This window comes from Zingiber officinale, chromosome 7A (genome assembly GCF_018446385.1).
Source record: "Zingiber officinale cultivar Zhangliang chromosome 7A, Zo_v1.1, whole genome shotgun sequence".
In the NCBI taxonomy this organism is placed as follows: Eukaryota; Viridiplantae; Streptophyta; class Magnoliopsida; order Zingiberales; family Zingiberaceae; genus Zingiber; species Zingiber officinale.
In genome coordinates this window covers 1416678-1443585 of record NC_055998.1, presented here as the reverse complement: position 1 = coordinate 1443585, position 26908 = coordinate 1416678, and the positions used below count along the sequence as shown (strand labels likewise).

Genomic DNA, 26908 nt, shown 5'->3' with positions numbered 1-26908 from the left:
TTCCTCCTCTCGGTCCCTATCGTAGCCTCTTGTATATAGAGATTTATACCCACCACATACCCACCTTCTTACCCAACCAATAGGGGCCGGCCAAGCTAAGCTTGAAGCTCAAGCTTAGGGCCGGCCAAGCCTAAAGGTTGGCCTTAAGGTGGTCGGCCAATAGCTTGGAGCCCAAGCTTAGGTGGTCATTAAAATTATTTATTATGTGGATATCATAGTTTTAAAAGAGAGTTTAAAATTAAATCTTTCCTTTTAAAGCTTTCTACAAAAGATTAAGAAAAGATTTGAAATCTTTCCTTATTTGTAGATTGAAAGGAGATTTTATTTTTAAGAAAACTTTCCTTTTTAACCATGATAATAATTTAAAAGAGAGTTTAAAAATTAAATATTCTCTTTTATTAGTTTCTACAAAAGATTAAGAAAAGATTTGATATATTTCCTTATTTGTAGATTGAAAAGAGATTTTAATTTTTAGAGATAACTTTCCTTTTGGAAATTATCCACATGTTTAAAAGAAGAATTTTAATTTATAAAATTTCCTTTTTATTAACCAATCATGAAGGGATAAAATTATTGGAGAAATTTTTATAAATTTCTAGAAACAAATTAGGAAGTTTTAATTCTTGTGTGAATTAAATTTTCCTTGTTTTGGGGAATTAGAAGTGGCCGACCATTATTATTAAAAGAAGAAAATTTTTTAATTAAAATATTTTTTATGACAAAAGAATTAAGGAATTTTTATTAAAATTTCCTTATTTGTCAAGACCAAGGATTATAAAAGAGGGGTAGAGGTGCCTTCACGGTGATCAACTCTATTATTTTCTCCTCTCTTTTTCTCCTTGGTGGCCGGCCCTAGCTTCTTCCTCTTCTCTTCTTCTTGTGGCCGGCGGCAATCCCTCTTGGAGCTCTTGATGGTGGCCGGTTCTAGCTAGGAGAAGAAAGAGAGAAAGGAGGTTTTATTTCTTGCATCCCTTGGAGCTTGGTGGTGGTGGCCGGACCTCTACTTCTCTTGGAGAATTTTGGTGGCCGAAACCTAGAAGGAAGAAGAAGGTGCTTGGTGGTTCTCATCTCGGAAGATCGTTGCCCACACAACGTCCGAGGTTAGAAGAGGAATACGGTAGAAGATCAAGAGGTCTTTCTAAAAGGTATAACTAGTATTTTTCCTTTCCGCATCATACTAGTTATTTTTGGAAATAATACCAAATACAAGAGGCTTACGATTCTAGTATTTCGAATATGTTTTTCGAAGTTGTGTTCTTTTATTTTTCTTTTCCTTGTGATTTGATTGTTCTTTTTGGTTGACCTAAAGTTATTTTAGGAAATTAAATATTAGCTTTCCATAAAAGGTTTTGTCTAGTCGGTGGTGGTTGTTCCCATATCCAAGAAGGCCATGTGCCTCGCCACGTCAGTACTGGGAACCAATTATGGAAATTAATATTTAATGGAATTAATAACTTAGGTGATTTGGATCGAACGTGTTAAGTTCCGCAGGAGATCCAAGTCAAAACCTAAAAGAACAAATAGATTAGGTTTTGGATCAACGTGTTAAGTTCCGCAGGCGATCCAAAATTTAATTTAAAAGAACACATGGTAGCTAGGAAAAGGTTCAGACCTTTGTACAAAATTTTTGTACAGTGGAACCTCTAGGCTTTCCGAGTAGCAACCAACAAGGAAGACGTGGAAGGGGGTCGAAGGTTTGCAATACTCAAACTTGTCACCCATCCATGATACTTATATTGAGAAATTACTTGTATCTCTGTAGAGTTATATTTCTCACACTGCTGATGTTCAACCTGATGGTCATTATGGATTCAGGGCAATAGTTGTACTAATTGGGTATGGTGAAGAAGGTTGGTTTCAAGTACGATTCGAGCTTATAGAAGAGATTCAACAAAATAAGGATCTATATGATTAACTTTATCCAGATCGAAATTTGATAACTAATATATTATTCTCATTGAATTGGTTCGAACCGTGGGCACCAGAAATGTATTGGATGAACTCTATGCCTTTGAGAATTGTCATCACATCAAGTCACAATTTTGTACTGCATACATTTGATGAGAATGTTGGGAGTTGTTTTACTCACTTGCCTTTAAAAACTTCTCCAATTCCAAACCATGAGCGTCGAGAAATAGCTATTGCTCATGTTGGCAATTACTTCGTACAAGTTTTCCTACATCCTTATTATCCTGTACCACCCATTCCAACGTGGTGGTGGCAACATTCATCATATGAAGCTAAAGGATGAGTCACTCGTTATAGGACACGTGTTTATTTGTGGTACGAAGTAATAGGTACACCACCACCAAATGCGTCGGGAGCATAATTTGGAGGCAATATTGGTTAAATTTTTTAGTTTTATATATTTATATATTTTTATTGTATTATTACATGTACTCTTCATTTGAAAAAAATATTTATTCCTAATATTTGTTCCTAAGTTATGAATGTATTTACTATTAATTGTTAATATTTTTGTTAGTTTTAAATATATAATTTTTATTTTGATTCATATTTTTATACTTTTTAAAATTTTTACAAATAATAACTCCTAAAATTTATAACTAAAAATAAACAAATGATTATAAACATATAAAAAAATTATTCAAAAAAAAAAGTAAACTGATAAAAAAATTGATTAACAAAAAAATAAAATCAATAAAAAAAACTTTAAAAATTAATAAATTGAAAAAATATAAGTATTATGGAAAAAATAATAAATAAAATTAATTAAAAAATAAAGCTAAATAAAATTTATATAAAATTAAAAAATAAAGTATTGATAAAAAATAATAAACAAAATTGATTAAAAACTAAAACTACATAAAATTTATATAAAATTGTAAAAATAAAGTATTGATTAAAAAATAATAAACAAAATTGATTAAAAAATAAAAATTAAATAAAATTGGAAAAAATATGGTATTGATAAAAAAATAAAAAATTAAATAAAATTGGAAAAAATATGGTATTGATAAAAAATAAAAAATTAAATTAATTAAAAAATAAAATTAAATAAAAATTAAATAAAATAAAAAGTATACAAATATGAGAGCTATTTTTAAATAAAAAAAAACTAAATGAAAACTAAAAAAAACTAAAAAAGAACTTCCCTCCTTTCATTTCCAACTCATCTCTTCCTCCCTGGCCTCTCTCTTCTTTCCCTATAGTCGAGGCCAGCCACCCCCTCACCCACCATCCTTCCCCTCCCCATGGGCAGCTGCCTCACCAAGCAGCCGGAGGAACCGGCCTCGGCCGACCCTGACGCCGCCGAACCCAATGGCACCTCCGCCGACGCCACCATTCAGGACCCCCCCGCAATCCCCACCGCCGGTGTCTCGCCTGCCAAGTCCGCCGCCCCCATCGGCCCCGTCCTCGGCCGCCCCATGGAGGACGTCCGCGCCACCTACTTCCTCGGCAAGGAGCTCGGCCGCGGCCAGTTCGGAGTCATCCACCTCTGCACCCACAAGGCCACCGGCGAGAAGCTGGCCTGCAAGACCCTCCCCAAGCGGAAACTCACCAACGAGGAGGACATCGAGGACGTGAGGAGGGAGGTGCAGATCATGTACCACCTCTCCGGACAGCCCAACATCGTCGAGCTCAAGGGCGCCTACGAGGACAAGCAGTCGGTGCACCTCGTAATGGAACTCTGCGCCGGAGGTGAACTTTTCGACCGCCTCATCGCCGAGGGCCACTACACCGAGCGGGCCGCCGCCTCCTTGCTCAGGATCATCGTGCAGATCATCCACACCTGCCATGCCTTGGGGGTCATGCACAGGGACCTCAAACCAGAGAACTTCCTCTTGCTCAGTGAGGACGAGGACGCGCCTCTCAAGGCCACCGATTTCGGCCTCTCCGTCTTCTTCAAGGAAGGTCGTCCCATCCATCAATATATCGCCTTTCCTATAACAACCTACATTTCGATTGAATCTCTTTTTGTTTACATTCTAATTCTATAAATTATTGTTCTTTATCTCCCGTCCGAACAGGGGAAGTATTCAAAGACATAGTTGGCAGTGCATATTACATAGCACCTGAAGTCCTCAAACGAAGTTACGGACCCGAAGCTGATATTTGGAGCATAGGGGTGATGCTCTACATTTTCCTCTGTGGTGTTCCTCCCTTTTGGGCCGGTATTTCTTCTCCTTACTGATCGATTTAAAGTATTAATTGTCTTGGGAGAATAAAAATACTTAAACCGAGATTTGTTTCTTCAGAATCTGAACAAGGGATCTTCAATGCTATTTTAAGAGGAGTGATTGACTTCGCAAGTGACCCGTGGCCTTCGATTTCTCCTGGCGCTAAGGATCTTGTAAGGAAAATGCTGCGTTTGGATCCCAAACAAAGGCTAACCGCATTTGAAGTTCTCAGTATGATTTCCTTGTTTTTATTCCCACAGTAGCTTTCGTCATATAGTTTAATTTACTTTTCTCTTAGAACGGCATTAAAAACATAATCACGAGAAACTCTTGAGGTAGTTTAAGCAAGCACTAGCAGCCTGCAATAGTTTCCATCATTCTTTTGTTTCTCATTCAAAAATTAAATCTCTTTCTGCAAAATTTTACCATATTCATTTTAAATTTCCAACTTATTGCGAACTTGTAATGCAGATCATCCCTGGATCAAAGAAGACGGAGAAGCACCTGACACACCGCTTGATAATGCTGTTCTCAATAGACTGAAACAATTTAGAGCAATGAATCAATTTAAGAAGGCTGCTTTAAGGGTAAATCCTGGGCACGCTGCAAAGTTTTGTACTCACTGCAGCTGCTTTTTGAAAAAAAAAATCTATGGTGTAACAAAACGTTAACCTAAATTGGATAATATTATGAAAACTAGTTAAGAATCTCATAGGAGAAAATGCTTGGATAGAGAAAAAGGGCGGTATAATTGTTACCATTTTGATAAATTTCTTCTACTTTGTCTGCAGGTGATTGCAGGATGCTTATCGGAGGAGGAGATACAAGGTCTAAAGGTAATGTTCAAGAGTATGGACTCTGATAATAGTGGAACTATTACTCTTGAAGAACTAAAGCAGGGTCTTGCAAAGCAAGGATCAAAACTATCAGAGGCTGAAGTCCAGCAGCTTATGGAAGCTGTATGTTCTTGAAGATCTGAACAACTATATTTGTTATGCTAACCTTTTGGTGCTCATTGCATACCATTTGTTGTAGGCTGATGCAGATGGTAATGGAACAATCGACTACGAGGAGTTCATCACAGCGACAATCCACATGAACAGAATGGATCAAGAAGAGCATCTATATACAGCATTTCAATACTTTGACAAGGATAACAGCGGGTAAGTTCTGCAAACACAATCTTTTGTTAGCACTCGCAACTATGCAGTCGTCCGACTGATACTTGATGGGCACATGTAATTTAGCCATATTACGAGAGAAGAACTTGAGCAAGCTTTAAAAGAGAAGGGGATGTATGATGAAACAGAAATCAAGGGTATTATCGATGATGCTGATGTCGACAATGTAAGTAGAGAGAGCTCTTTCAGAGGGAAAAAAAATAGAAACACTGATGATATAAGTATAACTTTCTTCTTACAATATGCAGGATGGAAAAATTAATTACGACGAGTTTGTGGCCATGATGAGAAAGGGAACACCTGATCATAATCCAAAGAAGAGGAGAGACCTGGTTATTTGACCATAAACGTTGTTGGAGCTTGTGAACGTGATTAATATTCTGTTTATGGTTTCATGTACAAATCTTTCTTTGTTTCTGTTTTTTTCCCCATAAAAGTTGTGTACAAATCTTGCTTGTGGGAATGAGTTAGGAAATGATAGTGACCAGACTTATACAAATAAATCAAAATTGGAACTGTGAGTGCTTAATTCAACCAAACAGCTAACCTCATGGGAAGTGACTGAACATGATGCCTTCCTTCCCAGCCTGTAATAATAGTCTGCCGTCGAAAGGCTGCAAGCCATGGATCTGAAAGCTTACGACTAATTTGTCTCCCTGTCTTGCTAAAATCCACACCGCAATCTTCCAGCCATATTCCATGCATTTACACCAACCAGGATTATGAAGGATGACGCACGAGAACGGCGAAATGCATAAGGGTAGGTCTATAAATTAATAGAATTAATTAAAAATTAATTTAATATTAATTAATTGAATAAATTAAAATTTTATTAAAATTAAATTAATTAAATTAATTATTTCAGTTAATACTGAATTAATTAAATTTATTTAAAATAATAAAAAATTATATAAAATTAATATCAAATTAATTGAATACTCACCCTACATAGACACCCTAAAGCTGTTGCATCTGCTGTTGCACTACAGCAGGCAGCTCACAGCACATGCGCATTAATTGGGCCTGCAGCGCCTCCATACTCGTGCCGTTACCGTGTTGAAATTGTCTAGATCCTCCGCTTCCCTCCATTTGTGTTTCTCTCCTCCGATTCCTTCGGTGATGTCCTTTTGAGGTCGCGCATGGCGGCGGCGCTCGAGTGTTGGTCCGGGCGGCCGAGCACGGACGATGACGCCGTCGAGCTGGTTCTGATGCACACGCACGACCGCTCCGAGGAAGTCCACTGCTTCGCCACTGCCTCCTCTGCCTGCAACTCCTCCACCTCGACTTCCTCCTCTTCCTCTCCGTCTCCCCTTTCCGCTCCCCTCCCTACCCCAAACAAAAAGTGGCAGCGCATCGGCCGCAACATCGCTGGCGCCATCGCTGCCCTCCGAAGCTCCCTAAATCCCAACCCCTCCCGCGAACCCTCGCCATTCGACCGCGGCATCGGCCGCTTCCGGAACGCGGGTGCCCAACCGCAGGACAAGCTCGTCGCCAGCGTTCGCCGCCACTTCGAATCACTGCCCAATAGGTAATGTTGGACTGCCTCGGTTCTTCCATCGTGTTTCTTGTGCTCCATTGGCACGAGTTAACCCGAGAAAAACTCTTGTGCTAATGGCGCAGCTACGGTCAAGCAGGATTTGACCTCAAAGATGTGCTCTTGCACATGAAATTAATGGAGCAGGCGTCGACCGATGACCTCCCCGCAGTCCACATTCAACAGATCCACGACGATGGAGTAGCCAAGGAATCGGTTTTCCTTCTCGCATTCGCTTGCAGCTCGCCAGTGTCGTGGCCGGCTATGTCGGCAGCGCTCAGTAGCTCTTCGATCCGCTGCAAGAAGATCCAGATGTTCGAGAAGAACGGCTTCACGCTCGGGGTCGTCACGGTGCTGGTTCAGCGGGGAAGCGAAAGCCCCTTCAAGGCTCTGATCGAGACCTCCTTGAAGGCGGCCATCAAAAAGCCTAAGAACAACAGCATGAAGCTCTCACTCCGTCTGTGCGGTTGTCAAGAAGAAAGCTCAAGGGGCATCGACGAAGACGCCCAATTTGGCGCGAAAGACGGGCAACGACCCGACGCAGAGCGACTCCACCGGGCGCCGCTGCCGAACCCGCTCCCAATGTCGTCGGTCGTCATCTCGATCGACGAGTGGCAGAGCATCCGATCCGGCGGCGACGACATGGGGAGATGGGTGCTGAGCTCTGACGAGGTCGAGCTCGTCGAGAGGACGGGGCCTAATTCGTTCGAGGGAGTTTACAGGGGGCGGAGAGTGTGGATAAAGCAGCAGAGAGGCTGCGAGAGGGGAAGTTCCTATGACATCGAGGTGAGGCAGGACCTGCTGCAGCTAATGAGCTGCGGCCACAGGAACATCCTCCAATTCCATGGCATTTTCTTCGAAGAAGACCAGGGGCTGTGCGTGATGACCAGGATGATGGATTCTGGCTCCCTGCACGATATCATCCACAAAAACAGGAAACTGCCGATCGAGGAGGTGACGCGGATCGCATTGGACGTGGCCGAAGGGCTCATGTTCATGAACAATCACGGAGTGGCTTACAGAGATCTCAACGCACGCAGGATTCTGCTGGACAAGCAGAGAAACGCTTGCCTGGGTGACATGGGAATAGTTGCCTACTGCAAAAATGTGGGAGAGGTGACCGAATATGAGATGGCTGGCTATCGATGGCTAGCACCTGAGGTCAGTTTAATTTCTTCACTGTTTGTTGCTAATTTGATTGCCTCAACTTCTGCCCTCGAATTACTGCAGATAATTGGTGGAGATCCTGAGATTGAAACGGAGACCTGGATGAGCAATGTGTATAGCTTCGGCATGGTGCTCTGGGAGATGGTGTCTGGGGAAGTTCCATACGCTTGTTATTCACCGGTCCAAGTAGCAGTTGGAATCGCTACGTGCGGGTTGAGACCTGAAGTGCCTGAAGAGTGCCCGCAGGTTCTGAGGTCGCTGATGCACAGGTGCTGGAATGATAGCCCAGCAAAGCGACCTCAGTTTGCAGAAATCATCTCGATTCTTAATGGGCAAAATGCTTAATTAATTCTGGGGTTTCCTTTCTTTTGTTTTTTTTGGTCTTTGCTATGTTCTACTACTAGAGCAATCAGGAGAAGTAATCTTGTAGTGAATCAAAATAAGCAACAAGGCGTATATGAACCTTCTTGGGCATCACAAGAATGCAATAGTCAGTTCATATTATTATTATTTGTTTACAATTAAAAAGTTATGATCTTAGTTAAAATATTTTAATGTTTGTTATGGCTAAATATTGTGAATGGTCCGGTCATCGGTCAATGAGCATGTTGACGCGCACTTTCTTTGAAAATTATCGGTGATTGAGATGAGATGAAAGAGCTTGAAATGTCTTTCAAAAGAGAGTTGGACTAATGTTGGGGAGTCTAGGCAAGTCATTCTAATGTTTAAGTTAGGGTTTACTCGAGTTAGGGTTTACTCGAGGAAGTAGATGAAGAAAAATAAGAGCACTTGGTCTAGGGTTTAGAATTAGGGATCCTTTGCCCTCGGAGCTATGGTGCAGTAGTAGAGTATTTAGGTTGTTATCCAGGTACTTGTGGTTCGAGTCCCAATTATGATGAATTTGTAGAAATTTTTCCTTCAAATGAAACATGTAACTAAAGGATGCTGGTGGGTTGTCCGTTGCGAGCGCTTTCTGATTTATCATGATGGTCGGTGAGAAATTTTCGTGGGGTCGAACCGATCACCCCAGGTTCGACGTTACCCAACCTAATTAATCATTTTTAGAATTGGGGATCCTTTTTCAATACATTCAATGAGTGTTTATATAACTATTATGAGATTATCTTTGCGTATGTAGCGTGCTTCTCCATTTTCCTCGCATGAGCTAGCAAAATAGATAAGATCTTACCGTCATTAGTTGCCTTGTCATTAACTAAACGTCACATATTTGGAGGGAGGTATTTAGGAGATCAGATCTAATAACCCTATAATTGTCTTTCCATTTATCTAGCAATACGTGTTCTGGAGTATTTGTAGAGAAACGATTCTCAATAATGGGATGATTGTGTGGCCTACCTACCCATATGCTAGTTAGTTCCGTACCTTTAATAGGCCATGTGGAGTGTGAGTTAGATATGAGGATGAGGGTGTTGCACAAAGATGGGAGGCAACATCTCTCAATCTCTAATGTGGAAGAAGAGGAAGAGAGAAAGATTGCATGGAGTAACGAGATAAAAATACATAAGAAATAGTAAACATGAATAATAAGAAGAAAAAAAAAAGAGTTATCGTGATTTGGCGATATGCCTACTCTACAAAAATGATTGAAACTTTATTAAAATTTTCTCTACACAAGAGAATCTCAATGATTCTTATAATACAATAGGTTTACAATGATCTCTATAAATAATATCTAAATCTCAGACCTGATAAAATCGTAACAGAATTCTGTTATAAAAAATCGTAACATAATTTTGTTATGAAAAACCGTAACATAATTTTGTTATAAAAAACCATAACAAAATTCTTTATAAAAAACTGTAACAGAATTTAATTACGAAAAAAATTTAATAGATTTTTCTTCTATGACGTCCCTCACATTGACCTTCATTCAGAAATGAGCCACTCGTCAACAATCTCTATCTTAGCGAATATTCACTCATTCGAAAAACATGAGTATCTGAGCAAAACTCCACCTGAATCTCTGGATCAGGGCTTCCTTCCTCTAGTATCTATAGATATAGATCAAGTTTAAGTAATGCTTGAATTTCTCTGTGGTTACTGACTTTGTCAATATGTCTGCAGCATTGTTGCAGTGTGAGCCTTTTCAAGTTGAGTTTCTATAGAAGCAATTAGCTTTATGATCTTGTGAAACCTCACATCAGTGTGCTTGGTTCTCGCATAATACATTTGATTTAATGTCAAATATATAACGCTCTGACTATCACATAATAACTTGACTCTACCTTACCGAATTCTCGTTCTCTAACCAACCCTGTAAGCCATAAAACTTCCTTCGTTGTTTCAGCTACTGTCATGTACTCCAACTTCATATTACACAATGCAGAAATAGATTATATCATAGACTTCCAACAGATAGGTCCTCCTACCACAGTGAACACGTATCCTATAATAGACCTTTTGTCATCTAAATCTCCTACATAGTCTACATTGATGGATCGAAAGCGCTAGAGGGGGGGGGGGGTGAATAACGCTCGTGGCTATTTCGTTTTTCGAAATCCGTAAATCGTACGTGAAACTAATAGAGTAATAAGCAGCGGAATAAAGACAGTCAAACACAGAGACACAGGGAATTACTTCGTTCGGAGCCTAAGACGACTCCTACTCGAAGGCCCGCGATCCTTGATCGCTTCCGGTGGGCAACAACTATAATATCGTGAATAAGTACAAGGAAATAAGTACAACTGGAATTGAAATAATACCGACAACAAAATAATAACTGAAGCTTTAGGTCGTCGACGACTGTAACAGCACTTTAGAGTCGTTTCTTGAGCAGCACACAACAGAAGGAAAGCTTGTTGAATCGTTGTTCTTTGGCTGCACCCTCGACCCTCTTTTTATATGAGGTTCCGGGCGCCTGGAGTGTGACGTGGCCAGCCAACTAGGTTGCTCCACGTGGTGAAGTCGCGCAGGGGATAAAGTTTGGTCCCGGGCGCCCGGATCCATCCCGGGCGCCCAGACCACCTTTTTCCAGCAGGTTCCTCACCTGCAAACAAAGGTTAGTCCGAGCAAAATACCCTGCAAGATAGTGTTAGAATCTGATAAAACACAGTAAGGAATAAACGACAGTCTTCGGACTGTCCGAGTCTGACTTCGGATTCCCAACCGGAAACCCTAGGTCGACCCGACGCCTACTGTTCCCTCTACGGGGAACGCGTCCTCACCTACTCCCCTCAGGAGAAATTACCTGATGCCAGTTCGGTCCTCCAGACCGACTGGACTTTCCGCCTAGGGCTACCACCCCCTAGGACCTAGGGTTACCGCCCCCTAGGGTTTTTCTCCACCTAGGGTTACCACCCCCTAGGACCTAAGGTTACCGCCCCTTAGGGTTTTCCTCCACCTAGGGTTACCGCCCCCTAGGACCTAAGGTTACCACCCCTTAGGGTTTTCCTCCACCTAGGGTTACCGCCCCCTAGGACCTAAGGTTACCACCCGTTAGGGTTTTCCCTCACCTAGGGTTACCCCTAGGACCTAAGGTTACCACCCCTTAGGGTTTTTCACCTGCCTAACCGCAGCTAGGACTTTCCTGAAACACTCATTCAAACATGTTAGATCACACACTAACTTAACTTTGAATCCTTTGTCATTATCAAAACTAAGGTTCGATCGTCGGATGCTTCCCGCACCAACATACATCTATGTACCAAGTAACTGAAGGATCATCCGGTTGTCTATGAACATGATGTTATAATTAGTTTTATTTTTCAAGTATTTGAAGATCCACTTCACTGCATTTCAATGTAGTTAACTATGATTTGAGAGAAACATGCTCACCATACTAACTGCTTGTGCCAAGTCTGATCTCAAGCAAACTATGACATACATCAGACAACCAACTGCACTAGCATAAAAAACTTTTGACATTTCTTGGATCTCCTCATCTGTTGTGAGCATTGTGTACTAGATAACTTGAAGTGATACACCAGGGATGTGCTTACTAACTTTGCATTCTTCATGTTGAATCTATTCAACACCTTCTCTACATAGTTATGTTGAGACAACCATAATCTCCCTTAGCTCTATCCCGTGAACTATATCCCAAAAATCTTCTTGGTTTCTCCCAAATCTTTCATGTTAAATTTCTTGCTCAGTAGCTTTTTCAATTTATCGACCTCTTTCATCTTCTTTGCAACAACCCACTTGCACTTTATAGCTCATTTTCCCTCAGGAAGTTCCACTAGATCCCACATTTAGTTCTTATGCAGAAACTCCATCTTCTTTGTCATAACCCCCCTCTTGAAAAGTGTAGGGTCTCCGCTATTGGAGATAAGTACATAAGATACCAAGTCTTCGAATCCGTATCTAGTGGGTGACTTTACAACTCGTTTCATTTTTCCATCATCTATAGTGAGATGCTCTGTATGCTTTGAACTGGAATCATCTGAGTCATGAGTCCTTAGCTCCACCTACACAATATTTTTCTTCTTGTTGCTCTATGGTGTTTCCTTTCTTTCTTCCTGAATACGTTGTAGCATGACCTTCTCATCAAACACCACACCTTGTTTGTCTTGCGATCCCAAAGCTTGAACTCATTAACTCCTTTTTGATATCCCAAAAAATGCATTGCTTTGACTTCACATCTAACCATGATCTTTCCTCATTAGATATGTACACATAGGTTGGACATCCAAAAACTCAAAGATTAGAGTAGTCTACTGGTTTCCCTGTCCACATACTTCTTCTGATACTTTACCTTCTAGTGCTACCCTTGGTGATCTATTTCTGAGATAACATGTCATGCACCCCAGAAATTGTTTGCTAGCCCTGCATTTAACATGAGATATCTTGTATTCTTAATGATTGTCTTGTTCAACCATTTTGCCACATTGTTCTGTTATGGTATCCTGCGAACCAAGAGATGTCTAAAAATCTCATGCTACTCACAAAATTTTTGAAACTTTGAATCTATGTACTCAGACACATTGTTTGACCTAAGACATTTGATCTTCCTTTTGGTCTAGTTCTCCACTTTAGTTTTCCATAGTTTAAATTTTGTAAAAGTTTTCAACTTGTGACGCATAAAGTATACTCAGACCTTTTGTGAGTAATCATCAGTAAAACTCATAAAATACAGATGCCCTGCTCATGATGCTACACTAGTCGGTCCCTGGAGATTTATATGTGCATAATCCAGAATCCCCTCCATCTTTTTTGTTGCCGTCTTGAATTTCACTTTGCTCTATTTCCCAAGAATATATAATTTGCAGAATTCAAACTTGCACATCTTGATATCGTTAAAAAAATCTCTCTTGTGAAGTTCTAGCATTCCATGTTCACCCATATGCCTTAGCTGCATATGCCACAAGACAGTACTGTCTGATTCAGACTTCACTTAAGTGACTCCACCTATAATTGTAATCCTTATCAACTTATAGATGTTCCTTGCTAACTTTTGTCCTTTCATTCCATCAAAGCTCCCTTGCTAACCTTTATTGTTCTGTTCATTGATTTATAATTGCAACCAATATCATTCAGTGTTCCAAGTGAGATCAAATTCTTTTTTAGATTTGGTATATGTTTTATATTACATAAAATTCTAATCACACTATCAAACATCTTGATTCTGATATTCCCTATGTTGATGACTCCGCAAGATATATTATTTTCCATCAACATTGAACCAAAATCAGCTACTCTATAGGTGTCAAACCACTCCTTATTTGGAGTCATGTGATATGAACATGCAAAGTGTAAGATCCAAATATCCGTCAACAACTTTGAAATCGACATAACTGATAGCATATTTCCATCACCACTCTCTAAATTTTCTTCTTCAATTATGTTTACAAACTTTGTCGAACTACCTTTGTTCTCTACAACATGCTTCTTTATCTCTAGAAAATTTCTCTTTATATGACATTTGTCTCCACACTTGTAGCATGTGATCACCTTTTTTCTTCACAATTTAGAACGAGCCTTGTTGTTGTTGCTCGATCCATACTGAGTTTGGCTACTACCGCACTCTTAGATGTTATTTACTATAAATCCTTCTCCTTGAGAAACTTCATCGCTTGTTTTATTCTTTTGGTGAAAACTTAGCAATGCACCTGTGATATCCTCCAATTTAAGAGTTTCCTTACCCCCCATATTAAAGTAGTAACCAAATTCTCGTATGTAGGAGATGAAGTTAAAGAATTCAACAACATCAGCGTCTTGTCTTCGTCTTTGATCTTCACATCAACCCGCTTTAGATCGCTCACAATCTAGTTGAATCTGTTAATGTGCTGATTCAGATCGATTGCCTCTGTCATCTTTAGCCTGAGTAATTTTTGCTTAAGATACAACTTGTTTGTCAATGAGTTTGACATGTATTGACTTTCTAGCTTTTGTAAAACTGCCACTAGCAACTTCTCGTCCATGACATGGTACATCACATCATCCGTAATATAAAGCTTGATTATTACTACTATCTTTGCTTGAAGTTCTTCCCAATCTGATCTCTCCATGCTTTCCGGTTTCCTTTCTCATAATGCCTTCACCATGCCTTGTTGCACTAACAAGTTCTGGACCCTTCTTTGCTATAATCCGAAGTTCTCGGTTCCGTTAAAGTTCACCAAATCAAACTTCGCAGAAGTCATCCTGGACATGTTGAAGAAATCTGTAAAAACCTCGCTCTGATACCAATTGTTGCGCAAAGAGGGAAGGCAACACCTCTCAACCTTTAATGTAAAAGAAGAGGATGAGAGAAAGAGATTGCGCGAAACAATGAGATAAAAATGCACAAAAAAGAGCTAACACGAGGAGAAGAAGAATTACCATGGTTTGGTGACGTATATACTCCACAAAATTAACCAAAGATTTATTAGAATTCTCCCTACACAAAAAAATCACATTCAATGATTCTCATAATACAATAAGTTTAAAATAATTCCTATAAATAGTGCTTAAACCACAAAGTTGATAAAACTATAACAGAGTTCTATTATAAAAAACATAATAGAATTTTGTTATAAAAAATTATAACAAAATTCTATTATAAAAAATCGTAATAGAATTTTATTATGAAAAAAATCTTAACAGATTTTTCTTCCATAACGTCATCTTGTTTCGTCTCACTTTCTGGTTCCGGTCCAGATGCTATCAGCGTGAGATAGTTTTGGTGCTTCTGATCTTCGACGTCCAATTCTTCTGAGGATGATTTGTCCCGCGTCACCTTGAGTGTCTTCTTTCTTTTGGTTGTTTTGGGTTTATCGTCTTTGATTTTTGGATACTCGTGCTTGCAGTGTCCTTTCTTGTTGCACCCGTAGCATGTGACCTTCTCCTTTGCATCATTTGATTTGATCACCTTTTATAAGTCCCTTTTTATGAAGTTGTTCTTTCTTCTAGTGAACATTTTTCTGATCATGTTCACGAGTTGTTTTTCATTGGCTTTTGAGTCAGATTTAGATTCTGGCTCCAGCTTGTTCTTGTTCTTGGCTTCTTTTGAAAAACCCGCAAAAAGTGCATACCTTTCTCAACTGACTTTGAGTTAGTCTGTTCATGGAGTTCAAGTTTACAACATAACTCATCTAGTTTTAGTTTATTTAAGTTCTTTGAAATTTTATAAACATCTATTATGGATATTTACAGTGCATTTCGAGAAAAAGAGTTCAAGGCATACCTAATTATATCCCTGTTCTCCAGTTGATGACAGATTAAGTGGAGCCCGTTCAAAATGTCTTTGATTCTAGCGTGTAGCTGAGTAGTTGTTTCTCCATCCTACATTTTAATGTTAAACAAATTTTTAATAATAATTAAGTCACGTTTTGTTACCTTTGCATAACTTGTGCTCTCATGTAGTTTGATCAGTTTGTCCCAGAGCTCCTTGGTGTTTTCGAATGGGTCGACACGGTTCAGCTCCTCCTTGATAAGTCCGCATTGGATTATATTTGTTGCCTTCGAGTCGATCTGGGTCTTTTTCTTGTCTTCTCGATTCCATCTTTTTGGGTCGACTGGTACTTTTGTTGCTTCATCAATCGGAGCCTTGTACCCTCATCAGATGGTGAACCACTTATCGATGTATGTCTTCAGGTACACCTCCATCCACTTCTTCCAATATGGGAAGTCATCTCCATTGAAGAGAGTAGGACGAATGATGCTGTAACCTTTGGATTGGGCCATTTAGAGGAATGAAGCTTTGCACACAAGGAGGAGGAGGAGAGAAATCCCAATACTAGATCTTGAATTAGCATTGATCCTGTCCGAAAGTCGAAGAGACGGAAAACTAAGGATGTGGCGCTCACGCTGACCTCCTGTGAACTCCGCATGGACTTACAACACAGACTACGTCAGTGCCGAGCCAGGGAAGGGGTCCCCGACGTTGGCCCTCTGACACTCAAGTTAGTCACCGGTGATGAGAAATAAGGCCGAGCAATAAGAAGAAGCAGTGTGGGAGATAATAAAAAATAAAACTTGATTGATATTGCACCAATTCAAAAGTATTTTACAATGGAAAAGTTAATCTAAAGAGATAATTATATCAATTTGGATTCTATCGAAAAAGCTAAAAACCAAAAAAGAAATATTAAAAACAAGTTTAAAAATCACCCCCTTGTCTGATTGGTGGTTGCACCAATTCAGAGCGGTACCTGCTCCGATACCACTTGAATGACTGCAAATACGCTAGAGGGGGATGAATAACATTTTTCAAAAATTGAGAGTGAATTACGCAATGAAATAATAAAAGAAAAAGACTAGAAGGAAAAAGGCAATCACGCTAACACAATTAGTTTTTACTTGGTTTGGATCCTTCAACGACTCCTACTCTAAGGCCTGCACTCATCGAGTGCTTTCGTTGGGTGATCCATTAATAGCTCAAATGATTACAAAAGTTAAGTACAAGAACTAAAAACAATGTTACTGACAATAGAGAAAATAAGAAGATCTTGATTCTCGGTTGTTGGAGGAGCTTTGCAGCTTCGTAGGAGCTTTTCTGAAGCAACACATAGGAATGAAAGTCATGGAATATGTTCTGAAGCTGCTGGTCGAAGGCTCTTATATAGGCCCATTCCGAGCACTTGGAATCCCTCCGGGCGCCTAGACCGTTGATGATGTAGTGATCTCTCATCGAAACTTCATCCATGAACTTTATCCACTTCCGGGCACCTGGACCCCTTTTGGGTGCTTGGACTACTAATGTGGGTTCTGCTAGTCATTGCGCTCCAACTCAGCTTCAGGATAACTTTTGTGGTCTGGGTGCCTGGACTAATTCCGGATGACTGAACCGTCTAGGTGCCTACGACACCCGCCCGGGCGAGACTAGTTCGGACGCCCGAACTGCTTTTTGTCTCTTTTCTTCTCTGTAATAAAAAGTTAGTCCAGACAAAAAAAAAATATTTATCCTATAAAACAGAGTTAACACAACATTAATAAGATAAGAGTAGTAATTAGATCCTGTCTCCTCGAGACTAGGATTTAGTCATGCTCTCAGCTTAGATTTCCCAAATAGACATTGGCTGGACCGACGCCTACAGTTCTCTCAATGGGGAACGCATCCTCACTGGATCTTTCCTCCAGTTGCTTACCTCCACCTACCAACTGTAGTCGCTTGATTTCGGCCGGTTGTCAGGTCCCACGGACCCAACCGAACTTTTCGCTAGATAGCGAGTCTCGCATACCTATCTGGACTTCGCACCAACTATCGGGTCCCACGGACCTAGTTGAATTTCAGCCTGGTGTCAGGTCCTTCAGATCAGTCAACTCCTGCACACTTGGCAGAAAGGTTAGAGAAACAACACATCTAACATTAATCTATTTGTCATACATCAAAATCAAATTATTAGTACAATCTACGCCAATAATAAGTAGTTGAGACTGAGATAAAAATCGAGTCAAAGTCAATTTTGGGACTAAGATTGAGTTAGAATCAATGTCAGTCATTGAAACTGAGATAGAGTTGAAGTGGGAGTCAGTCACTGAGGTTGAGATTGAGCCAGGAGATAAGTCGGAGTTAGACGCTGGAAGCTGAGACTTGTACTTAATCAATTTTAAATCTCTAGGAAAAGTATACTAAACCAGTTCAACTAAATCTGAGTCTTATCCGAGCAAATTCTCATTATATTTAGATCATTTTTGACCCATTTTGACTTTAACAGTTAAATAGCATGACTTTCGATTACACACACATATATTTTGATCCTGTCTGAATGAAGGAAGCTAAAAAGTCAGGGATAGAATGACTATTGATGGGATGAAAACTTCAATCTTGCAAAACCAAACCAAATCAGGGAAGAGGTTTTTGGCGTTGTCCCTCCGACGCTCAAATTAGAATCAGGAAGAGAGAATGAGTAATCGAGAAATAGATAAATCTTGCCTTTCCTCATACCTGACGTACCCTTTTATACCTTTTTTTAATGATCGCTTATTTATCTTTATTTAATGATATTAATTGTCAGAGAAAGACTTCTTTATCTTGACTTCCGTGTATTAACGATAGATGGAGTGTTCTTCTTTATCTTAATTTCTTCATATTTAATGATAAACAAAATATTCTTTTTTTTTCTCGTCTTCATCTTTGTCTTATCTTCATATTTAATAATAGATAAAATATTCTTCTTTATCTTTTTAACTTGTTCATATTTGATGATAACAAAATGATAAATACGAGATCACCTTTGAGTTTTTCTTTTAAATTTATAGTTTAATGAATTTTTAATTATTTAAAATTATATATAAAAAAGGAACAACCTTTTGTAACTGCAGCATTAACATATAATAAAACGTCACCTACTTACCGTAACAACCACTACTACATTAATTTGTTCTCAGAAACGAACGTCCGGACGCTCAGGTCTACCGTAACCGACCAAGCGACGCGAGTGCCACACGATGCGTTTTTCGCTGGCTCACCCGCGGCCCCTCTCAATCCTCGTAACGGATATTGAACAAAAAACCAAAATCCAGAGACTTCCATATTTTTAATCATTTTATTAAATTGTTTTTTTAATTAAATCAATCGATTTAATTTTATTTAACCGCAATGAAACAAACCGGCCCAACGAACCGCACCGGCTCCATCTCCTTCTTCTCCTCTCTCTTCTTGACGATCTGTCCTAATCAACGGAGAGGAGGAGATTATGGCGTCGGAGGAAAGGAGCTGCGACGGCGAAGACAGGAGGGGGGACCAGAAAGTGAAGGGATCGTGGAGGCCGGAGGAGGACGCGGTGCTGATGCGACTGGTGGAGCGGCACGGGCCGCGCAACTGGTCGCTCATCAGCTCCGGCATCCCGGGGAGGTCCGGCAAGTCGTGCCGCCTGCGGTGGTGCAACCAGCTCAGCCCCGGCGTCCACCACCGCCCGTTCACCCCCGCCGAGGACGCCGCCATCGTGGAGGCCCACGCCCGCTTCGGCAACAAGTGGGCCACCATCGCCCGACTACTCCCCGGCCGCTCCGACAACGCCATCAAGAACCACTGGAACTCTACCCTTCGCCGCCGCCGCCGCCGCTCCTCCGAGGTTGCAGCGGCGGCCGCTTCTCCGAGCCTCTCCACCGCCCCGAGCCCCGAGTCCATTGCCACCCCGTCCTCCGTCTCTCCTCCTCCCGCCGCTGCGGCCGTCGTCGGCGCCCGCGGCTCGGGCGTGGTGGAGGAGTGCTCCGAGTCGGGATCGAGCAAGAAGCTGCGGCGAGTGAGCGAGGATCCCATTGTCGGAGCGGGGTGCAACTCAGCGGCGGTCGACCCCGCGACGTCGCTGTCGCTGAGCCTGCCGGGGGAGGGCGGTGGCGCGTGGAGGGCGAAGAAAGCAAGGGAGGAGGAGGAGGTGGGGCGGATGAGGGACATGTGCCTCATCTCCATCATGCGACAGATGATCGCAGAAGAGGTACGGAGTTACATGGACAAACTGCGATCGCAAGTGCCAGCAGAAGCCACTCCGGCGGTCATCAAACAGGAATCCGCATCGGACGCTGCAAGTTAGCATAAGCTTATGTTTACTCTGCTGGCATGTTATTACTGCTTCGTTTTCTTTTGAGAAGTTCATGCAGCATTAACAACGAACGCTCATTTGGGAATGATTTTGTAGATAAAATATAAGACAATTAGTCTCGATTCTGCTGTATAATTTTCTCGATAAGACTATGATGCGGTCTCAGAATTTTCCTCTGACGATTCCGGAGCTCCTACTCCGTCACACCTTTTGTCCTGCACTAAGACTACACTCCCATAGTAGTCTATTGTCGCTGAGCAAGCCTCCCAGCGGTGCCGGTTTTACCCCTCCAATGCTGGGGAAGAGTTGTAGCAAGCTATGAATGTTGGCCCATATAACATGAAACGAAAACAGAAATTAACTGTAAATGATTTACATTGATCTCTGAAAGAATTCGTTGAAGATGTCGCCGAGAAGATCATCATTCGGAACCTCTTCAAAATCTTTCACGAACTAAATCTTAGATGTTCTGCTTTGCTTCTCTGTTCACCTCTAGAGCTTTTGCTCTTATGCCCTCTCTGATCACCTTCTCTTTTCCTTCGCTTTTCCTCTCTCCTTTCCTCTTTGATTACCTTGGACGTCTTTTATAAGAAGAAAAAGGAAGACGAAGGAGAAAGGACGCCCCTTCGTCTCCTTGACGTTTGCACAAAGGGGAGATGAAAGGGAAGCAACACCCCTTCGTCTCCTCTCAACGTCCAACATCTCTCACTCGTCCAAGTTAATCCATAAGGTTATATGGACACATAGACCATGTCAGTCACATAGACTACAAGATAATCATGTCACGAAGACCATAACAAAATTAGTTACAAAGACTAAATAAGACACGTAGACCTTATGAAGATCAAGTCATGAAGACCAGAGCAAAATAAATTAGTCACAAAGACCAAATAAGTCACATAGTCTTTATGATGACCAAGTCAAGAAGATCAGAGTATTAATTAGTCACAAAGACCATATAAGAACATCCATTTCATACATTAGAGAAAATGGTTCGTGCGACAACAAACACACTGAGCATTCAACTGCTAAGAAGATTGTCACACCTTACTTAGCTGCTTCATAGAACGAATCAGAGACATAAATGACTTGCTTTTACCCCAGATTAAATTATTTACATCATTATGAACATCTCTAATACCTCATATTGACTATATGTCATAAGCATGTTCAACATCTCCAATCAAACAAATTATTCATAATTACATTTTATGTACTAAACTAAAAATATAACTGGTACCAGTGAATAAATATTATAGATGTAAATCAATATTAATCTTTCTTTTTAGCTAGAATCTATTCATTCTAATCAGTCGTTTTCCTATTTATGCTCCATAGACCGGATCATCCATGACCAATAGGAAACATGCTAAAGTAGCAGACACTGATCAGAACTTCAAGTAGACAGCTAAATAGTCACTTGGGGTAAGATTGAGATCAACTTATAATCTCAAGGGTCTCACATAGTAGAGAAGCAGGGATTCATTCTCCTATTACCCTTCTTGTAGCCATAGCACATGTGGTATGAATCACATGGTACGATGTTATTTTCTTTACAAAAAAGAGGGCATGTTTTTCCCAAAGTTTAACATCGTACAGATTTCGATCTAGACATACCTAATGTCGAATCCTGCATTCAACATATGAATTCCAATCTAGCTTTAAGCAGATTCAGTAAATGGTGGGTGCATTTACTCCAATCATTACATAAATGATCTCATCTTGACACAATTATTAAGGCGACCTTAACTTATGGGTATGTCTCTATTCACAGTTACATAAGTTGTCCCATAAGCAACGGTCTTACCTCTATTCGTACTTAATAAATAGAGATGATTGTCCATGTGAGTGGACCAATCTAAATCTGCCAACATGCTTATCAAGACTTTTATTCGAATGTAACAAAAACATATACACTGAATAAATCATGACATTTTTTATTTATCAAAATATCTTCACAATAAGTTACATTCTTCGAAGTCCCAAAGATTTCACATGTCTATGAAATGACTCTTTAGTCAATGGCTTAGTAAAAGGATCAGCAAGCATATTCCGTGTAGGGATGTACTCAAGAATAATCTTTTTCTTGTCAACAATATCCCTTACAAAATTATACTTAATTTCTATATACTTGTCATTTGCTGTGATATTTGGGAACCTTGGAAAAAGCTATCGCAGCTTGACTGTCACAGTACACTGTAACAGGACTCCCACTGTCCTCAGCAATCTTCATATGCTTCAGGAACCTTCTTAGCCAGACAATCTCTTGCACAGTCGTTGCACAAGCCACATACTTAGCTTCCATTGTTGACAAGGCTACACAAGCCTGCTTCTTGCTGTTCCATGAGATGGCGCCACCATTTAGCAAAAAGACATAGCCAGATGTGGATTTTCTATCATCAAGGTCCCTTGCCCAATCTGCATCCGTGTTGCCACTTAGGCTCATTTCTGATCCTGGGAAATAGAGGCAATAATCAGCTATTCCTTTGAGATATCTGAATATCCTCTTCACTATTTTCCAGTGTCTCGATCCTGGGTTTGACTGGAAATGACTAACTAAGCCAACAACATAGCTTATATCAGGACGAGTACATAACATAGTGTACATCAAACTACCAATAGCACTGGCATATGGTTTTTTCTTCATCTCGGCTATTTCCTCAGGAGTCTTGGGATACATACTTTTGCTCAAGACAATACCTCTCACTATAGGCGTCTGTTCAATGTTGCAATCTGACATATTGAAGTGTTGTAGCATCTTAGTGATATAAGCTTCTTGAGACAAACCCAAGAGCCTTTTTGATCGATCTTTAACGATTTTCACTCCTAAGATGTATTCTGCTTCTCTCATATCTATTATGTCAAATTGCGATAAAAGCCAACTTTTGACTTTTATTACACACTTTATGTCACTTCCAAGTATTAGCATATCATCAACATATAATGATAAAATGACAAACTTTCATTTTTTTCCTTTCTTAGGTAAACACAATGATCCTCATTGATCATTTCGAAATCATAAGATAAAATGACTTCATTAAATCTTATGTTCCATTGTCTTGACGCTTGCTTTAGCCCATATATAGATTTCCTAAGTCTACATACTTTTTTTCTCTTGGCCTTCAGTAACATAACCTTCTGGTTGTATCATATAGATTTCTTCGTCAAGATTATCATTAAGGAAAGCCATTTTTACATCCATCTGATGTAATTCTATGTCAAATTGTGCTACTATAGCTAGGATGACACATATTGACACAAACTTTACAATTGGGGAGAATGTCTCTTCAAAGTCAATACCCTCCATTTGGGTATATCCTTTTGCAACTAATCGAGCTTTGTATCGATTAATCGATCCATCTGCTTTCCTCTTTACTTTGAGAATCCACTTATTCCCAATAGCCCTTCGGCCGGAGGAAGATCGACTAAATCTCAAACTTGATTCTTTCTCATTAACTCTATTTCTTCATCCATTGTAATTTTCCATTATTTTCTAACTAAGCATCTCAAAGTTTTCTCAACTGTTCGAGGTTCCTCATCATCAACCGGAAGAATCATCAATGTCTCATTCTCAATATCAAACCTTCTCCGAGGAATAATCTGACGACTACTTTTTCGAAGGTTAGACTGTTGAAAAACTGACTCATTCAGTGGCAAATTACTCTCACTAGGTTGACTAGATTCAGGCATCTCCTGATTTGTTGATAAAGGAACATTATCCTCCTCCTCTATCTCATATAGAGGAATTGTCTTATCAACTTCACCTCGTGTTGGGAACTCAATTTTAAGAAAAGTAGCATCTCTTGACTCTATTTCAGAGATGGTTCCTTCTTGTCGCTCACCAATAAAAACATAACCCTTAGAAGTCTAAAAACACCTTATAAAGATACACTTCTTACCTCTGGGTCCTAATTTTCCATATTCGTGAGTCTTATCATGAACGTAGGCAGCTCACCCCCAAGGTCTTAGATTACTCAAATCCGACTTTCTGCCTGTCCAACGTTTATGTGGGGTAGATGGAACTGACTTTGAAGACACTTTGTTAAGTATATAGGTTGCAACTGATAATGCATCTCCCCAATAGGAAATTGGTAAATTAGTCTGCGCCATCATAGACCTAACCATTTCAAGAAGAGTCATATTTCTTTTTTCAGTAACCTCATTCTGCTGTGGAGTTCCAGGGATAGTTAGCTGTCTAATAATCTCTTTCTTATTACATATTATCTTGAATTGATCAGACAAATATTCACCTCCACGGTCATTGCGCAAGGTTTTAACCTTTCGTTCCAATTGATTTTCAACTTCGTTCAAGTAACGAATAAAGCAACCCAATGCTTCAGATTTGTGAGAAATTAAATACACATGACCAAAACGTGTGAAGTCATCAATAAATGTAATGAAATAAGAACTCCCATTTCTAGCCTTCATATTCATCGGACCACAAATATCCGAATGAATTAATTACAATGGTGATTCAGCCCTAATAGCCTTACCAAATGGTTTTCTAGTCATCTTTCCAACAAGACAATGCTCACATATAGACAAGTTAATCTTAGCATGAGTGCCTAAAATGTCCTTCTTAGCTAATTTATTCATTCGTTCTTGTCCTATATGTCTTAGCCTAGCATGCCAAATTTCATCATTAACATCAGCATTACTAGTAAGAGCAATGTTTGAAAAACAACCATCATTATTATTTGATTCTACATCAAGAACCATAAAACCATTTGTTACATAACCATACGCAATTAACATAGAGTTAATTCGAAGTTTCACACAACGGCTATAAAAATTTACATTATAACCTAAATCAAGAAGACAAATGACGGAAACCAGATTTCGTCGAATCTCAGGAGCATACAGGGCATCATGTAGAAACAAGGTACGCCCACCACGTAGGTTGAGCTTGTAAGTGTCAATTCCTTTAACTTCAAATCTTGTATTATTTCCTACATATATCTATTTGTTGTCAGTTGATACCTGACGGTACTCCACATATGTAGCTCGATCACGTGCTACGTGGTTCGTTGCTCTTGAATCTACAATCCACAAAGGATATGAATCAACTAACAACACTGTACTTGCAACATATTGCTCGTGGAAAGAAGATAACAATGGATCTACCTTTTTAGGCTCAGTACAATCCCGAGTAAAATGACTCTTCTTGCCACAGTTGAAGCAGGTCAACTTGCTCATAGGTCTTTGTCCATATCTCTTTCCTTTCTTCTTGATTTGGTTTTTAACAACAACAGCACTAGCCTCATTTCCTTTTCCCTTTCCTTTCTTAAACCATCTTTTCTTATTTTTGGAACCAGAACCTTTAACTACAAAAGCTTGATCAGAAATCCTTGCGGATTCAATCCTCTCCGCCTCAAGTTCAACATAACGTGAGACATCGGTGAAAGTCTTGATACTCTTACTGTGAGTCAGATTCTGTTTTATCGTTTTCCAAGAATCAGGAAGGGAACGGATAACTGCTTGAACTTGTTGTTCATTGGTCAATGCATGACCAGCAATCTTAAGTTCTCGAATCATGTTACCTATCTTCCTGAGATGTTGGGCCATGGTAACATTCGAGCGTTTTTTATAGCTATCAAACTTAATTGTTAGCTGACGGAGCTTACGAAGACTAACTCTACTGTACTTTTCTCTAAGGACTACCCAGATAGCATGAGCCGATGGTAATGGCTCATACTCAAATATCAGGTCATCCACCATTGAACTAATCAATATTCTCTTAGCAATGGAGTCCTTCCTTTTCCATGCCTTATAGGCATCAAGGTCACGTATGTGCTGTGCTGTTGAACCATCAGCTAGTTCTTCCATGATTTGATTTATAGCCTCTAGAACTTCTTGTTCCTCAAGAATGTATTATATCTTGAGGTGCTAGATTTTGTAGTTATCCCATATAATTTCTCACCCTTATTGAGTTCAGCTATAACGTTTTTAGTTGCCATGATCTACATAAATAAATACATTATTTATTATTTCAGTGTAATTCATATATGTACAATTAATTATTGACTCAGTGTAATTAGAATTAGTTTACAAAATCAAGTGATAATTTTGTTTTCACTCATCATTCGTATGTTCTAATATAATCAACATTGATCAATTTTATTACACACATCCCATCTAATGAACGAATCATTTAATATGAACGAATCATATATATATATGAACTAATCATATCATGAAATGAACTAATCATTTCTAAGTTTGTTAACATATAACATAACTTTTTATTATATAATTCTGTTAGTACATAACAACAGAAATATTACATGACTCAAAAACTAAATGAGTTAATACTGCGTATATAACGACAATAAACAAAACACTAGTAAACTAGATAGGCTAGAATTACTCCCACTAGGATAAATGCTAAAGTAATGGACAATTGTATCCCGTTTATCCCGGACTCTATGATGGATGGATCAGCCTCAGATGTATCCATCAGATCCATTTCTGGATCTTCTACACATTCTTGAGGATCCTCCTCTGATTCTTCGGGATCCATCTCTACATCCTCCTCGGGATCCATCTCTGGATCCTCTTCAGAATCTTCAGGGTCCATTTCTGGATCCTCCTCAGATTCTGCGGGATTTGGATCCTCCTCAAAATCTTGAGGATCCATTTCCGGATCCTCCACAGATTCTTCGAGGTCCATTTCTTCAGGATCTTGATCCGCTTCAGATTCTTTAGGACCCCATTCCAAATGAAGTAACTGTCTGCACATCTCTAAATATGAGATGTGCCCTTCAGAATCATCCCAAAGTTGGAATGCTATCTGCCTTAGATGTTCCAATAATGAATAAACCAGAGCCCATCTTCTTTCTTTGTCATGGACTGGATACCATTCTCACTCTAGATTCTAGAACAGCCAATCGAGCATACCAATAAGCCTACCGACTTCATGATCGGGGTCATATTCCATCTTCTTGATCTCCTCCCATAGCTCAT

The 26908-nt window shown here is 39.8% G+C and overlaps 3 protein-coding genes across 4 annotated transcripts; all 3 read left to right on the top strand.

Moving 5' to 3' along the window:
• Positions 1 to 3247: 3247 nt before the first annotated feature.
• LOC121999835 (calcium-dependent protein kinase 2-like) lies at positions 3248 to 5664 on the top strand. The gene is made up of 8 exons (XM_042554468.1): positions 3248 to 3876; positions 3993 to 4136; positions 4221 to 4373; positions 4614 to 4729; positions 4934 to 5101; positions 5178 to 5305; positions 5390 to 5489; positions 5572 to 5664. Exons 1-8 carry the CDS (start codon positions 3390 to 3392, stop codon positions 5662 to 5664), a joined length of 1389 nt encoding a protein of 462 aa, XP_042410402.1. The 5' UTR covers positions 3248 to 3389.
• Positions 5665 to 6337: 673 nt separating this feature from the next.
• Positions 6338 to 8573, top strand: LOC122000704 (probable serine/threonine-protein kinase SIS8). Of its 2 annotated transcripts, XM_042555128.1 has the most exons (3): positions 6343 to 6851; positions 6944 to 8018; positions 8088 to 8573. In XM_042555128.1, the coding sequence occupies exons 1-3, from the start codon at positions 6463 to 6465 to the stop codon at positions 8367 to 8369; spliced, it is 1746 nt and encodes a 581-aa protein (XP_042411062.1). In that variant the 5' UTR covers positions 6343 to 6462; the 3' UTR covers positions 8370 to 8573. The 2 variants fall into 2 exon arrangements, with proteins under 2 accessions (XP_042411061.1, XP_042411062.1); XM_042555127.1 differs by having other exon boundaries at positions 6338 to 6851; positions 6944 to 8573.
• A 10453-nt stretch (positions 8574 to 19026) lies between these two features.
• On the top strand, positions 19027 to 20067 carry LOC121999834 (transcription factor MYB77-like). The gene has a single exon (XM_042554467.1). The coding sequence runs from the start codon at positions 19100 to 19102 to the stop codon at positions 19934 to 19936; it is 837 nt and encodes a 278-aa protein (XP_042410401.1). The 5' UTR covers positions 19027 to 19099; the 3' UTR covers positions 19937 to 20067.
• The last annotated feature ends 6841 nt before the right edge of the window (positions 20068 to 26908 follow it).

What these genes read in the sequence shown, in the direction of transcription:
- LOC121999834 (XM_042554467.1), top strand. Translation starts at nt 19,100, where the DNA reads ATGGCGTCGGAGGAAAGGAGCTGCGACGGCGAAGACAGGAGGGGGGAC.
- LOC122000704 (XM_042555127.1), top strand. Translation starts at nt 6,463, where the DNA reads ATGGCGGCGGCGCTCGAGTGTTGGTCCGGGCGGCCGAGCACGGACGAT. An exon ending in TTCGAATCACTGCCCAATAG is followed by an intron (nt 6,852 to 6,943) that starts GTAATGTTGGAC and finishes CTAATGGCGCAG; the next exon opens with CTACGGTCAAGCAGGATTTG.
- LOC121999835 (XM_042554468.1), top strand. Translation starts at nt 3,390, where the DNA reads ATGGAGGACGTCCGCGCCACCTACTTCCTCGGCAAGGAGCTCGGCCGC. An exon ending in CTCCGTCTTCTTCAAGGAAG is followed by an intron (nt 3,877 to 3,992) that starts GTCGTCCCATCC and finishes CCGTCCGAACAG; the next exon opens with GGGAAGTATTCAAAGACATA. An exon ending in TTTGACAAGGATAACAGCGG is followed by an intron (nt 5,306 to 5,389) that starts GTAAGTTCTGCA and finishes CATGTAATTTAG; the next exon opens with CCATATTACGAGAGAAGAAC.